This window comes from Capsicum annuum, chromosome 6 (assembly GCF_002878395.1).
Source record: "Capsicum annuum cultivar UCD-10X-F1 chromosome 6, UCD10Xv1.1, whole genome shotgun sequence".
Classification (NCBI taxonomy): Eukaryota; Viridiplantae; Streptophyta; class Magnoliopsida; order Solanales; family Solanaceae; genus Capsicum; species Capsicum annuum.
The window spans coordinates 198,503,575-198,518,430 of NC_061116.1; the positions used below are offsets into that span (position 1 = coordinate 198,503,575).

General features: G+C 36.0%; 3 protein-coding genes across 3 annotated transcripts; all 3 read right to left on the reverse strand.

The window, feature by feature from the left end:
* Nucleotides 1-1,391: 1,391 nt before the first annotated feature.
* LOC107873971 (heterogeneous nuclear ribonucleoprotein A0-like) lies at nt 1,392-5,570 on the reverse strand. The gene is made up of 6 exons (XM_016720883.2): nt 5,437-5,570; nt 4,878-4,918; nt 3,022-3,182; nt 2,814-2,916; nt 2,565-2,734; nt 1,392-2,483 (listed from the first exon to the last, which is right to left on the reverse strand). Exons 1-6 carry the CDS (start codon nt 5,568-5,570, stop codon nt 1,605-1,607), a joined length of 1,488 nt encoding a protein of 495 aa, XP_016576369.2. The 3' UTR covers nt 1,392-1,604.
* A 689-nt stretch (nt 5,571-6,259) lies between these two features.
* On the reverse strand, nt 6,260-7,923 carry LOC107873973 (glycine-rich RNA-binding protein 3, mitochondrial-like). The gene is made up of 3 exons (XM_047413721.1): nt 7,565-7,923; nt 7,315-7,484; nt 6,260-7,233 (listed from the first exon to the last, which is right to left on the reverse strand). The coding sequence occupies exons 1-3, from the start codon at nt 7,848-7,850 to the stop codon at nt 6,625-6,627; spliced, it is 1,065 nt and encodes a 354-aa protein (XP_047269677.1). The 5' UTR covers nt 7,851-7,923; the 3' UTR covers nt 6,260-6,624.
* Nucleotides 7,924-12,007: 4,084 nt separating this feature from the next.
* On the reverse strand, nt 12,008-12,760 carry LOC107876081 (uncharacterized protein DDB_G0283697; the record flags this gene model as incomplete). The annotated part of the gene is given in 1 exon segment (XM_047413722.1): nt 12,008-12,760. A coding segment is annotated over 1 exon segment (466 nt), but the record flags the coding sequence as incomplete, so codon positions are not given.
* Between the last annotated feature and the right edge of the window lie 2,096 nt (nt 12,761-14,856).

Consider the following 14,856-nt stretch of genomic DNA (forward strand, 5'->3'; position numbering starts at 1 on the left):
ACGATGAAGTTTTTATGACTTTCAATTGTCAATCGAATGGTCTTTAACTTGTGATAAAGATTTTATTTCTTCGAATCATTAGTTAAGTTCAAATGGAGTAGAAAGCTTAAAGCTTTAATCTCCAAAAACAAGCAATACAGATTCTGCAAAAACTTATTCCTTAAGATTGTTATCTTTCAATGTATTCGGGTACAAAAATCTGTATTTAGGCACAACAACTTCAACACTAGTTCAAGTTCAAAACAAGAACACTATGAAGTACAAAAACACCCTCAACACAAGATCAAAGTGAACTTTCTAAGAAGTGTATTTTATTTTTTCAGAAATTAAGATGACACAGAAATATAAAGCCAAGTCCTCCAACTTCACGGAGTGTCCTTAAGGAATAATTCCCCTCACTGTACCTGAGGTTTTGGAATCTTCCTCCCAAGATAAAATGACTTTCAATCCAACTATAGTGGTACCTCAAATAATTGGATTCGTCAAACTCGTTCAACGATTTGATTGATTACAAAGAATATTTTGAAGACAAGAAAAGTTTTTATTTCAGAAAATTTTTCATTCATTTCTAAACCTGTGGATGAAAGCAGGTTTATATAGCCATCAGATGCCTCTTTTAAAAGGTGAAAATGGTTCACTTAAAAGGTGTATCCTTTGAAAGAGTCATGTCTGTTCATTCGAAACATTGTATCTTTTTCTGAACAGACACAATTATCTGAAAGTCACACCTTTTCCAAAACAATATGTCTTTTGCTCAAAGGCTCTGTCCTTCCATTTTCTATTCACACCAATTAAACCCAACAATAATAATGCGCCAACTTGATCCCTCCTGTCCACGTGGTGATATCTTAATATAACAAGTGGAAGCAAATTTGGGAGTGCGAGGTCATAAAGTTTTATATCAGACCACATGCTTGTACTAATTCGGGTTGATATTAATAATAATATGAGATACATATATTCTATGTGATTAACCTAACTACTTAATTGATGTTTACATTAGAACATCCCCAAAACATTTTCAAAATTTGTACCAAACGTGTCTAATAAGAATACTTTATCATGCATGCACTCTATTGAAAAAAATCACAGCGAGACAGCTCAAAGCCTAAATCAATCAGAAAAAGAAAAATAACATGCACCAATTTCCCTTGAGCTAAAAAAGAGATGCAAATGCCCACGCCCAAGTTTAAATTGTAGGAAACTTCTGCAAAAGCCACAATAATTGTTCTTCTCTGGTGCTTCCATTATATCACACTTCAATGGCTTTTACAAAGTATTGATATATACATGGGAAATATGTGTTTCTATTCGAGAGGTGTCTAAACTTTCTTACAATAAGACAGTTTGATTAACTTGCAAAGTTTAAACGACAACTACACTATCCATATACCAAGTTGACAGGCGAATACAGCTACTGGATCTGGAAGTTAGTGCGGGTAAGAAATTAACTTCGTCACCAAAATCATAAACCCCAAATGAAACAAACACCATCAGCAAACATTTTACGCAATGATGGTAGTCATCAAATTTTTGCCACCTCATAGGCAGACTTGCCTTTTCCAATAACGATGAAACCTCCCACTAGCAGCACCGTTATTTCATTATGCATTAGCACCACCACTGCTGCCACCAGTGTCATATCTGTTTGCATTCTCATAACCAGCAGGATTGCCAGCAGTGCTTCCACGACTGTCATACCTGTTTGCATTATCATAACCAGTAGGATTGCCAACAGTGCTCCCATATCTGTTACTGCTGGCATAACCGGTACCACCATCATAGTTGACAGGTGCACCATAGCCGCTGCCACCATAACCAGCTGCACCATACATAGCTCCAACAGTACTACCACCATAGTAGACAGGTGCACCATAGCTGCTGCCTCCATAACCAGCTGCACCATACATAGCTCCACCAGTACTACCACCATAGTTGACAGGTGCACCATAGCTGCTGCCTCCATAACCAGCCGCACCATGCATAGCTCCACCAGTACTCCCACCATAGTTGACAGGTGCACCATAGCTGCTGCCTCCATAACCAGCTGCACCATACATAGCTCCACCAGTACTACCACCATAGTTGACAGGTGTACCATAGCTGCTGCCTACATAACCAGATGCACCATGCATAGCTCCACCAGTACTACCACCATAGTAGCCAGGTGCGCCATAGCTGCTCCCTCCATAACCAGTTGAGCCATACATAGCTCCACCAAACCCAACTACATAATTGGATCCACCATATACAGGGTAAAATACCGTAGGACCTGAACCATACCCACCATAATTGCCGTATCCTTCATATCCTCCATATCCACCATGACCTGCACCTGTGTTTCCACCATATGCACAACCAAAACCTTCTGCAGAATCACAATCACCATAATGCGATTTTGAAATACTCCCACCATGATGTAGCCAGTTTTCACTTGCATGTTCAACATCAGCTCTAATTGGCTCGGCCCTCTCAATTTTAACCTGAAGACGGAAAAGAATTGTTTGATCAAAGTAAAAGAGGCAATAATCAGTTTGTGACAGTATAATGTCCTAATTACCCACTTGTTTTCCACCAAGTTCGTGCATACATCCGTCTGAGAAAACCTCTTCAACTGCTTTTTCATTAGCAAAAGTCACAAAGCCAAAGCCTCGGGATCGACCAGTGTAATTATCCCGCATGATCCGATGCCTCAAAATATAGCCATAAGTAGAAAAATGTTCCTTCAAATCATCTGAATTTAGTCACTAGGTTAAAGAAGCAACCTTTTTTTTGGACTGACAGAGAAGAGATGATATCATGTATACTCTCACCTTCAGTATAATATCTTGGAAGACCACCAATAAAAATTTTCCTTGTTTTTGATGCTCTTTTAACATGCATGTCCTCCTTAGGTACTTCTTTCTTCACTAACACCTTATACACAGAACAGAATATACGCTTTAAGCGTAAACCTAGGCGAAGAGTAGTAATTAAAGGAAAAATAACAGTAAGTGTGGATTTCAGGAGGAAATTCTCTACCGCTCTACCATCTATGATATGATCTTCCTCTAAAACTTCTTTTGCAATTTCCGACTCAGCATATGTAACAAAACCATATCCCCGTGGACTTCCTCTTTTATTCGAGATTATTACAGAATCAGTTATCTCTCCAAACTGGCTGAAATACTTCCTAAGAGATTCTGAAAAATAAAAAAACCATGTACTGAATGAGGTTAGAAAAGAGATAGTCAGATACTATGAAAACAGGAAATAAAGTAGATGTACATGGAAAAGCATTTGAAGAAAGCAAAGGATTTATCAAAAAGCAGAGACACCATCACAATTTACTGATGACGGAGAAGATTAACTCAATTACTCAATTAAGTATTAACAATTACATGAATCTTTAAAATGCCTCATTATCATGTTAGGAACACATATTGCTAAAGGTTGCCTCTCTAACAATCCTCCATATATGAATTAATGCAACTACTATTATGCCATGTTCACAAGTATGAGTACATGACGCTGCTCCTAACCTAATAAATTTGTAACCGCAACCCATGGAAAACAACCTGCTAGGGAATGCACTTGCAAGAGAGGACTCAAAAAAGATGCAAAATTTTAGGCTGATGCCTCACATTAGAAACTACTCGTCCTATCAACATAATCAGATGATATTAGGACCATTTTTAACCATGAAACCTTTGGCATATCGCTTAGTCCAGATATCACAAAACACATGCTATGTCATACTATAACAGTTCACACCATAAGTACAGCACGTAGTTTGTGTCTAAAAAGAACCATCATACTGTATATTCTAATCAGGGAATAGCTTGTGATTTATCGCCCACAGAAAAAAAAAAAAAGGAACAAAAGAATATGCTTAATGAATTTATAAATCAAATGAGCCATATCCGCATGGCCAGAATCCTCAGGGGAAATGAAGGTCCACATTTCATGTTTCCATCTTTTTCATTTTAAGTAGAGTATGGCGTAGATTTAGTCTTTTGCCTAAAGATACAGCACAAAATTTTCAAATATGATGCTATTAATAACTACACCTTAGCGAGTACTGTGATGTAGCCAAGGCGCCAAGCGACAAATACAAAGACATCCAGGAAGACTTAACAAAGGGCCACTTACAACACATTAGTGATATATCATCAAGCATGCTTTAACGGGTTGGCCAGTCAACACACTATATTTAAGCTCAGAGAATAGGCTTAGGTAGAAGGCAATGATAAGAATACAACACACCAACATGCAATAGAGGCCTAATGTTAATATATTCAGCAACCGACTTTTAAAATAACTTTATCTACATAACAGCCGAGGTATAACTGCAGAAAAAACAGAGCAAGTTAACCGCTACATTAGCTACTTAACCAAAACTTAAATCCATGTTCTCCTCCAAATCAAGACAATCGTAATCTCACTTTAAGTCTTATTTATTACTCCATTTCAATTTGTTTAGTCTATTTTTCTTTTTAGTCCGTTTAGAAAAGAATGAGCCTTTTCTTTTTTAGCAACTCTTCAATTTCAACTTTCCACCTGGTAGGTTTAAGATCACAATATTAAAGCATATTTTAGTACATTTAACATGTTTTTAATTTACAACCACAAGATTCAAATGTCTTCTTTGCTTTTTTAAACTCCGTATCAAGTCAAAATACACGAAACAAATTGAAATGAAGGGAGTACAAAACAAGACAGTCTCGATGTGAAAAAAAGTGGAATACTACCCATGTTCACAAGGAACGAAAATTTTGTGCTAGAACACCTTCGGATATAGTCAAACAAAGAAATCAAGGCAAATAGATTTCAAGCAACCACAAAGAGTGAGAGATCAAAAGAACTCCAACATGATAAAAGCAAGATAGCATCAATACCTTCTGTTGTCTCCGGAGCAATGCCTCCAACAAATAGTTTTCTATCAACAAGAAAAATTATCATTATAATTGTAAATTACAAAAGGTGGTTTTTCCGGATCTACCAGTCCCTCTCGTCAACAAAATACAACAATGTATAAAATTCAATCAACGCATAACAAAAATCGTTCTAAGACAAACCTATGACTTGCTATAAACCAGAAATAAACTACTTCCTCCGTCCCATTTTATTGTACCACATAGTATATAGATTTTGAAGAAGAGCATAAACGAGAAAAAGAAGTTTTCAGAATACTATTTTCTTGATCATAAATAATCTCCAACAAGAACTTGGTTCTTTTTACAAACTTCATATCGATAAATCTGCGAATTTAGAAATCCATTTCAGCCAATTGAATTTACTTGAACTGGTTCTAAAAAGAACCAAAAAGATTTGTGCCAAAATAACAAATGCCAAGAAAATGGGACACACTTTCCTTTTTACTCCATTCCAAAAGAACATCACCTTCGTATAAAGGTTGTCACAGAAAATGGAACTGAAGGAGTATGAACTACTAACCGTGCGGAAGAACCTCCAACTTTATCAGTCACATCCACGTCTGGACCGGTTTCGTCTTGTTCGGTTTCCTCAATCTGTATCCCTTTGCCTTTGTTAATTTCTCTCCTTGGCTGCTTTGTTTCATCAGAATCCATTGCTTCTTCTCTACCTATGAAAGGGAATGAGATTTTTCCAGTTGATCAAATAGTAGTAGTAATTAAGCACCGAAAAATATCAACAAGTTGTAGAGAGCAGCGGTTTGAAAATAGGTTATTTATAGTTACCCAGAGGGAAAATAATGCGCCAACTTAATCCCTCCTGCCCAAGTGGCCATATCTTAATGTAACAAGTGGAATTTGTGTTAAATGCATTTAACGGGGGTTTACTAAATACTTAGTAAAGATGTTTTTTACTGAATTTTGAGATAATTTTTTACTGATATTTTTCGGTGGTAATGATACTAGCAAATTTGGGAGTGCTAGGTCATAAGTTTTATATCGGACCATAAGCTTGTACTAATTTGGGTTGATATTAATAATAATATGAGATACATATTCTATGTGATAAACCTGACTACTTAAATAGATGTTTAGATTAGAACATTCGCAAAACATTTTCAAAATTTAAACCAACCGTGCCTAATAAGAATACTTTATAACGTATGCATGCACTCTATTGAACAAAATCACAGCGAGACAGCTCAAAGCCTAAATCAATCAGAAAGAGAAAAATGACATGCACCAATTTCCGTTGAGCTAAAAAAGAGGTTCAAAGGCCCACGCCCAAGTTTAAATTGTAGGGAACTTCTGTAAAAGCCACAATAATTGTTCTTCTCTGGTGCTTTCATTATATCACACCTCAATGGCTTTTACAAAGTATTGATATATACAAGTGAAATGTGTGTTTCTATTCGAGAGGTGTCTAAAGTTTCTTACAATAAGACAGTTTGATTAACTTGCAAAGTTTAAACAACAACTACACTATCCATATACCAAGTTGACCGCGAATACAGCTACTGGATCTGGAAGTTAGTGCGGGTAAGAAAATAACTTCGTCACCAAAATCATAAACCCCAAATGAAACAAACACCATCATGAAACATTTTATGCATTGATGGTACCCGTCAAAAGTCATCAAATTTTTGCCACCTCAGAGGCAGACTTGCCACTTCCAATAACGATGAAACCTCCCATTAGCAGCACCGTCATTTCATAATGCATTGGCATCACCACTGCTGCCACCAGTGTCATACGTGTTTGCATTATCATAACCAGCAGGATTGCCACCATTGTTCGCATATCCGTTACTGCTAGCATAACCAGTACCACCCCCATAGTAGACTGGTGAACCATAGCTGCTGCCTCCATATATAGCTCCACCAGTACCAGCAACATAGTAGACAGGTACACCATAGCTGCTGCCTCCATAACCTGCTGCGCCATACATAGCTCCACCCGTACCACCACCATAGTAGACAGGTGCACCATAGCTGCTGCCTCCATAACCAGCTGAACCATACATAGCTCCACCAAACCCAAATCCATTACTGTATCCACCATATACAGGGTAAAATACCCGAGGACCTGCACCATAACTTCCTGGAAACTTGCCATACCCACCATCATAATTGTCGTATCCTTCATATCCTCCATATCCACCATGACCTGCACCCGTGGTTCCACCATATGCGCCACCAAAACCTTCAACAGAACCACAATCACCACGATGCGATTTTAAAATACTCCCACCATGATGTAGCTGGTTTTCACTTGCAAGTTCAGCACAAACTCTCTTTGGCTTGGCCCTCTTAATTTCAACCTTAAGAAGGAAAAAAATTGTTTGATCAAAGTAAAAGAGGCAATAATCATTTTGTGACAGTATAAAGTCCTAATAACCCACTTGTTTGCCACCAAGTTCGTGCATACATCCGTTCGCTAAAACCTTTTCAACTGCTTCTTCATTATCAAAAGTCACAAAGCCAAAGCCTTGGGACCGACCAGTTTTTCGATCCAGCATGATCCGACGCCCCACAACATCGCCAAAAGAAGAAAAATATTTCTTCAAATCATCTGAAATTAGTCACTTGGTTAAAGCAGCAACCTTTTTTCGGACTGACAAAGACAAGAGATGACATCATGTATACTCTTACCTTCAGTTAAAGATTGTGGAAGACCACCAATAAAAATCTCTGTTTGAGGTGCTTTTTTCTTCACTACCACCTTATACACAAAACAGAATATACAATTTGAGCATAAACCTAGGCGAACGGTAATAGTAAATAAAGGAAAAGTGAGAGTAAGTGGTGCTTTCAGGAGGAAATTCTCTACCGCTCTACCATCTATGATATGGTCTTTCTCTAAAACTTTATTTGCAATTTCCGAGTCAGCATATGTAACAAAACCATATCCCCGTGACCCTCCAGAGTTTTTACTCATGATTATTACAGAATGAGTTATCTCTCCAAACTGGCTGAAATGCTTCCTAAGAGATTCTAGAAAGTAAGAAAACCATGTACTGAATGAGGTTAGAGAAGAGACAGTCAGATACTATGAAAACAGGAAATAAAGTAGATGTACATGGAAAAACATTTGAAGAAGGCAAAGGATTTATCAAAAAGCAGAGATACCAGCAAAATTTACTGATGACGGAGAATATTAATTGAAGTACTCCATTAAGTATTAACTATTATATGAATCTTTAAAATGCCTCATTATCATGTTAGGAACACATATTGCTAAAGGTAGCCTCTCTAGCAATCCACCATATATAAAGTAATGCAACTACTTTTATGCCATGTTCTCAAGTATGAGTACATGATGCTACTCCTAACCTAAGAAATTTGTAACACGAAACCCATGGAAAGCAACCTGCTCGGGAATGCACTTGCAAGAGAGGACCAAAAAACAGATGCGAAATTTCAGGCTGATGCCTCACACTAGCAACATAGTCAAATGATATTAGGGCCATTTTCAACATGAAACCTTTGGCATATCGCTTAGTCCAGATATCACGAAACACATGCTCCATTGCTCTGTCATACTATAACAGTTTGCACCATAAGTACAGCACACAGTTTGTATCTAAAAAGAACCATGATACTGTAAATTTTAATCAAAGAATAGCTAGTGATTTATTGCCCACGAAAAAAAAAAAAAAAAAAGCGATAAAAGAATATGCTTAATGGATTTATAAATCAAATGAGCCATATCCGCATGGACCGAATTCTCAGCGGAAATGAAGGTCCACATTTCGTATTTCCGCCATTTTCATTTTAAGTAGAGTATGGCTTAGATTTAATCTTTTGCCTAAAGATACATCACAAGTTTTTCAAATGAGTGAGTACTGTGATGTGGCCAAGGCTCCAAGCGACAAATACAAAGACATCCAGGAAGACTTAACAAATGACCACTTACAACACATTAGTAATATATCATCAAGCATGCTTTAACAAGTTGGCCCCAACACACTATTTTTAAGCTCAGAGAAGAGACTTGGGTAGAAAGGTGATGATAAGAATACACCACACCAACATGCAATAGAGGCCTAATGTTAATATAGAGGATTTCAGCAACCGATTTTTAAAATAGCTTTATCTACATAACAACCGAGGTATAACTGCAGAAAAAGCAGAGCAAGTTAACATCTACATTAGCTACTTAACCAAAACTTGGGTGTGAAACTATCCATACGGAAACGAAAAATCCATATTCTCACTTCTAAGTCTTATTTATTACTTCCTCCGTTCGAATTTGTTTAACCTACTTCCTTTTTAGTTTGTTTCACGAAAAATGCCACTTCTCGTTTTCAGCAACTCTTAATTTCAACTTTCCACCTGACATGTGTAAGATCAGAAGATTAAAAGACATTTAGTACATTTGACATATTTTAATTTAAGACCACAAGATTCAAATGTCTTCTTTAGTTTCTTAAATTCCATGTCAAGTCATAATAGGCCGAACAAATTGAAAGGGATGAAGTACAAAACAAGACAGTCTCATGTAAAAAAAGTGGAATACTACCCATGTTCACAAGGAACGAAAATTTTGTGCGAGAACACACTCGGATACAGTCGAACAAAGAAATCACGGCAAATATTTCTCTAAAAATATCAAAACTGAGGCAAATAGATTTCGCGCAACCATGAAGAGTAAGAGAACAAAAGCATTCTAACATGATACAAGCAAGATAGCATCAATACCTTCTGTTGTCTCCCGAGCAATCTCTCCAACAAAAAGTTTTCTATCAACAAGAAAAATTCATCATTATAATTGTAAATTACAAGAGGTGGTTTTTTCATATCTACCAGTCCCTCTCGACAACAAAATACAACGACGTATAAAATTCAAACAACGAATAACAAAAATCGTTCTAAGAGAAAAGAGTTTTCAGGATATCATTTTCTTGATATCGATAAATCTGTGAATCTAGAAGTCCATTTCAGCCAACTGAATTTTCTTGAACTGGTTCTAAAAAGAACCAAAAAAGGTTTGTGCCAAGAGAACAAATGCCAAGAAAATGGGACACACTTCCGTTTCTACTCCATCCGAAAAAGAATGTCGCCTTTGTATAATTAGAAACAATTTAACTTTATGATTCGTCAAAAGGTGTCACATAAAATGAAACGGAGAGAATATGAACTACTAACCGTGCTGAAGAATCTCCAACTTTATCAGTCATTTTTTCCAGTAGTAGTAAAGCACTGAAAAATCAAGTAGTTTGAAAAGAGGGTATTTATAGTTTTTCCAGGGAATATAATGCGCCAACTTGACCCTCCAGTCCACTTGGCGACATGTTAACGTAACAAATGGAAATTTTTGTTAAATACATTTATATTATATGTTCGTTTGATAACTAGTAAAGGGATCACTTAATCATGTATTAATTTATGTATTATAAGTTACATAGTGATTGGTATTAGTTAGAAAGTAAGTTGTTCATGTATAAAATTAATACCACGTTTGATTTGTAATTTAGAAATCTGCATAACTAATACGTATATAAATTATGAAAAAATTGATGTATTATCTTATGTAGAGTAGAAAATGGAATAACTAAATACCTACAGATTAATATCTGAATTACTAATGCCTGCATAATTCTAACTAGCTATCAAACGATCCTTAGGTGACCAATAAATTTGATTTAGAAAATTGAGCTATAGTTAATTTCAATTGAGCACCAAATACATATGATATTAGTAATTCTATTAAACATTTTCAAATTCAAATTTTATAAAAGAAAAATGAACTCATACTCTAAGCGTTCAATATGTAGATAAGCTAATTACTAAAATAAGTCACTTCAGTTATACGCGTTAGTCTGAATAAGTTGTATAACCTCAAACTTGTTCTAATTCGGGTTGATGTTAATAATAAAATGACACATTATTTCTTTCGCTTATATTATATCCTTCTCTTGATTGTTTTTGTCTTGAATTCGGGGTCTCTCGGAAATAGCTTCTCTACCTCACCTCTACGGTTAGGGGTGGGCATGGTATGGTATATACCAAATACCAGAACGAAACCAAAAATTTTTATACCGCGGTATGGATGTTATGGTATTTGGTAGGAATTTTAAATTATTTTGATATTTGGTACGGTATTTGGTATTTATGCAATAAATACCGAAATACCATATACCGCACCGAAGTTTTTTAATAACGTATAAAACCCACATATGTATTATATTTAAGATTATTAAATATATTTATATATCATTCATTAGCCAATTGAACACAAAAATAGCTTTTATTCAGAAATAAATTTTTTGGGAAGCTTATTATTTAGGAGTACTATGCTTAAATTTAGGTATTGTTGTTCAGAGTTTGCATATCGGACTATTCAATCGTGATTGAAATGTTATTTTTGTGTAATTGATTAACAAAGATAGTTGTTAGTCTAACATGATTGAGACGTTTTTAAAATTTAAATTTATAGTTTTTTTATATGAATATATGTAATTAGAAATCAAATAAAGAATGGTTACCGAATTACCATACCGTAAAATACCGAAACCGAATTTAAAAATACTGAACCACACCGAATTAATTTGATATGGTAATGATATTGTTCTTTTAGATACCGATAACCGAAGTTACTGTACTGAAGTTTAAAATACCGTATCGTACCGTACCGTACCATGCCCATCCCTATCTACGGTAGTGATATAGACTGCGTACACTTTATCATTATCTAGTAGGAATATACTAGATATGTTGTTGTTAATAATAAAATGAAATACTTATTTAACTACCTAATAGATGCTTGAGAACATGCACAGTAGTTTTCCAAAAATTGAACTTTAGCATGCGTTCATGTATATATTGGAACAAACGGTAATTCGAGTGCCTGAATGAATTATAACGTTTCTCAATATCATTCTATATATGTTTAAAGCTAGCCAACCAGCATTGCCCACAGGAAACTGTGTCAGCAAAAGTCCTCTCCAGACTCACTATTATCAACTTACTGGTACCAATTTACCCCATTCATCAAATGCCTCAAGAAAATATTCAATGACAGTTCATCTACCAATAAGCTGTGTGAATTTGGGTCATATATCTGAGTTTCTGAAAGAAAGCAACACAATCAAAAGCCTCAAAAGAGTGTGTATCAGCAAAATCAGCAAGTTTAGTATGCACAGACTTATGGAATTCTGCTTCAAGAACTACATTATCATACACAGTGGCAGAAAAATGTTGAACCACAAGTTGAGGTGTGCGCAAACTGACCCCAACGCCATGGTTATTAAAAAAAAAGTACTACAAGTAGAATACAGGATTCAACAGATGGTCCACACCCCAAACAAAGTAAATCACAACGATGACTACATAAAACTAGCAAGAAAAAAAAATCATCTAGCGTGGTTTTTGGAGGAACATCAATCTTCATCATCTTCATCATCATCAAATTCCTCCTCTTCTTCTTCGTCACCAACTTCATCCTCTTCTTCGTCACCAACTATGAAACCACCCAGTGTTTCATCCTCTTCATCTTCCTCATATTCTTCTTCAGAGGGTTTAGTTTTTTGCTGCGTAGAAGGTTTATTCCTTTTTGCGCTAGACTTGTCCTTGGACCTTGTAATGTATTTAGATCCCTGAAGTTTCTTAGAAATTGTAGGCAGTTCCTTCTCATCTTCACTTTCGCCAGTCCACTCATCATCATCTCCCTCACCTTTTTTCTTCCGTTTTCTCCTAGTGCCCTTTCTGCCTTTTCTATCAGAATCCTCATCGGCATCACTCTCTGCTCTTTCATCCTCAATAAACCAATTCCAGTTCTTTATCTCTCGAATCATTCTCTTGGGATAACCATCAAATTCATGCCCCATCACCAGAAAACCAAATTCTGCATTTAACAAAATACCATTTTTTTAATAATAAGCAGGAGAACCATCTCAAACAAGGAGAGAATCATATCTGGCTTAAATCACAATTATAAAATAATTTACATCAAAACGGACAACATAAATAGTCTATCACTCACAAATTCTCTGACTCAATCAAAAGAGCAGGCAAAATACAGATGACGCAAATTCTAAACAGAGTCCACGCCAGAAATATGGATATAGTTGAACTCTATTCAATCCCTATTTGATACGGGACAAATGGCCATCTTATCTTTTGATGACATTTTTGGAGGCCAACACATAGAGGCTCAAGACTTGGTCACCTCAAGAATACAAGAACATGCATGGAGGACCCGTTTTGAGCATAACTTAAAGCAATCTCGCGTGTGGAAGATTGTTTGGAGCATTGAAGGTTGAGGACTCACGGTTTTGGACCTTAATTAAGGACATTTTGGACATTACACATGGTGTATTTACACACCATGGCCACCCCTCTCATTAAGGGCAAAGTGGTCTTTTTATCTTCATTTGTAATATATTATAAATAGGCCCCCTTAGTCTTATTTTCACTAGATTTGGAATGATGAAGAATTGAAAGACATATTTTCTCTCTTTTGAGAGTGTAACACCCTTAGTTGTAGGGCTTGGAAAAGTCATCCTTAGCATAGGGCTTGGAAAAGTCAATCTTGATCTTTGCTTGGAAACGGTAGATCTTGAGGTGAGTTCATTCCCTTGGTGGTCACCGTAAGAGTGTGGTTTTGATTGTTACATTCATTAGGGGTTAGTGTTGAAATACACTTGGTTCTTAATCTTGTAATAATCTTGGTCTCACTATCTATCTTTATTTTCTTGCAAATCGTGTATGTGTTGTGTAGTGGACTGTTTTGGGGTCTTCGTTGAATCCAAAACTTGTATTATTGTTGTTCATCTTGTTCATTATGTTTTGTAGCTGTTTTGGTGTTAAAATATACTCTTGTATCTTGTATTCTTATTGTTGGTAGCGAATCCGAGTGTGGTCTCCATCTTGGTCCTCGAATCCTTAAGATTAGTGGACTGATTTGGTGTTTGTTTCGTGCTTCCCTTGTCTTTCCCGTATCATTTGGTATCAGCGCATGGCTTGATCTTGTTCCTACAAGATCAAATCTTGGGCTAGCTCACTTGAAAATTCAAAAAAAAAAAAAAAAAAATTGAAATTTGAAAATTCCAGAAAAAGAATAATCTGTCCATTTTGTGTTCTTGGCCAAAAATTGTGTTTTTGTTGTGTCTTGGCCGAGATTTTTATTTGTCTTTGTTATCTCTAGGTGTTAGTTTTGTTCCTCACTAACACATTGAGTCTATATCTTTTTTTGAGCTTGTATTTTGATGTTGTTATTGTGAACATAAGCTTGGCCCATTGTTGTTGAACATTGTTGTGGTAGACATTGTTGTTGAGAAACTTGATTGGCTGTGTATTTGGTTGTTGTTGTTGAAAGGAGTATTGTTGTTATTCTTGATGAATGTTGTTGTTCTTGAAGTTCTTCACAACCTTCATCTCTTGTTAAAATCGAAGACACAACACTAAAGAGACTTGGCCGTTTGTTATTGTGGATTGGAGTTGGCCGTTGGAATTGTTGTTGTTCTTGAAGATTGTTGTTATTGTTCTTGGTGTGGTTGTTGTTGTTCTTTAAGTTCTTCACCTTTCTTCATATATTGTTAGAACATAAAGTGAATGATAGATCCTGAAAGGTGAAGGAAAGAGGTGTAAGTAATTGTTAGTCTTAAAAGACCCCCAACCACCAAAAGACTTTACATCACTTCTCAATCACTTTCCCATGAAACAAGGATTCATGTTTTAAGGAAAAGTACTACAAAAGTCAAGTCTTGAAATTTGAAACTTGAAAAAAAGGCTGCAAGACTTATTCTTCCCTCCTTAAAACAAATTCCACCAATCCAAATTAAAATTGGTCCAGACTTGGACTTTGGAAAATAAAAATTGTAGAAACCGCAACCAATACGTGACTGCCATGTCATCACTGTTACTGTTCACGCAATATTTCCGAGCTCAAAATTTTAGATTCTTAGTTTCATCTTATTGTTTCATTAGTTTCATGTCTTGAT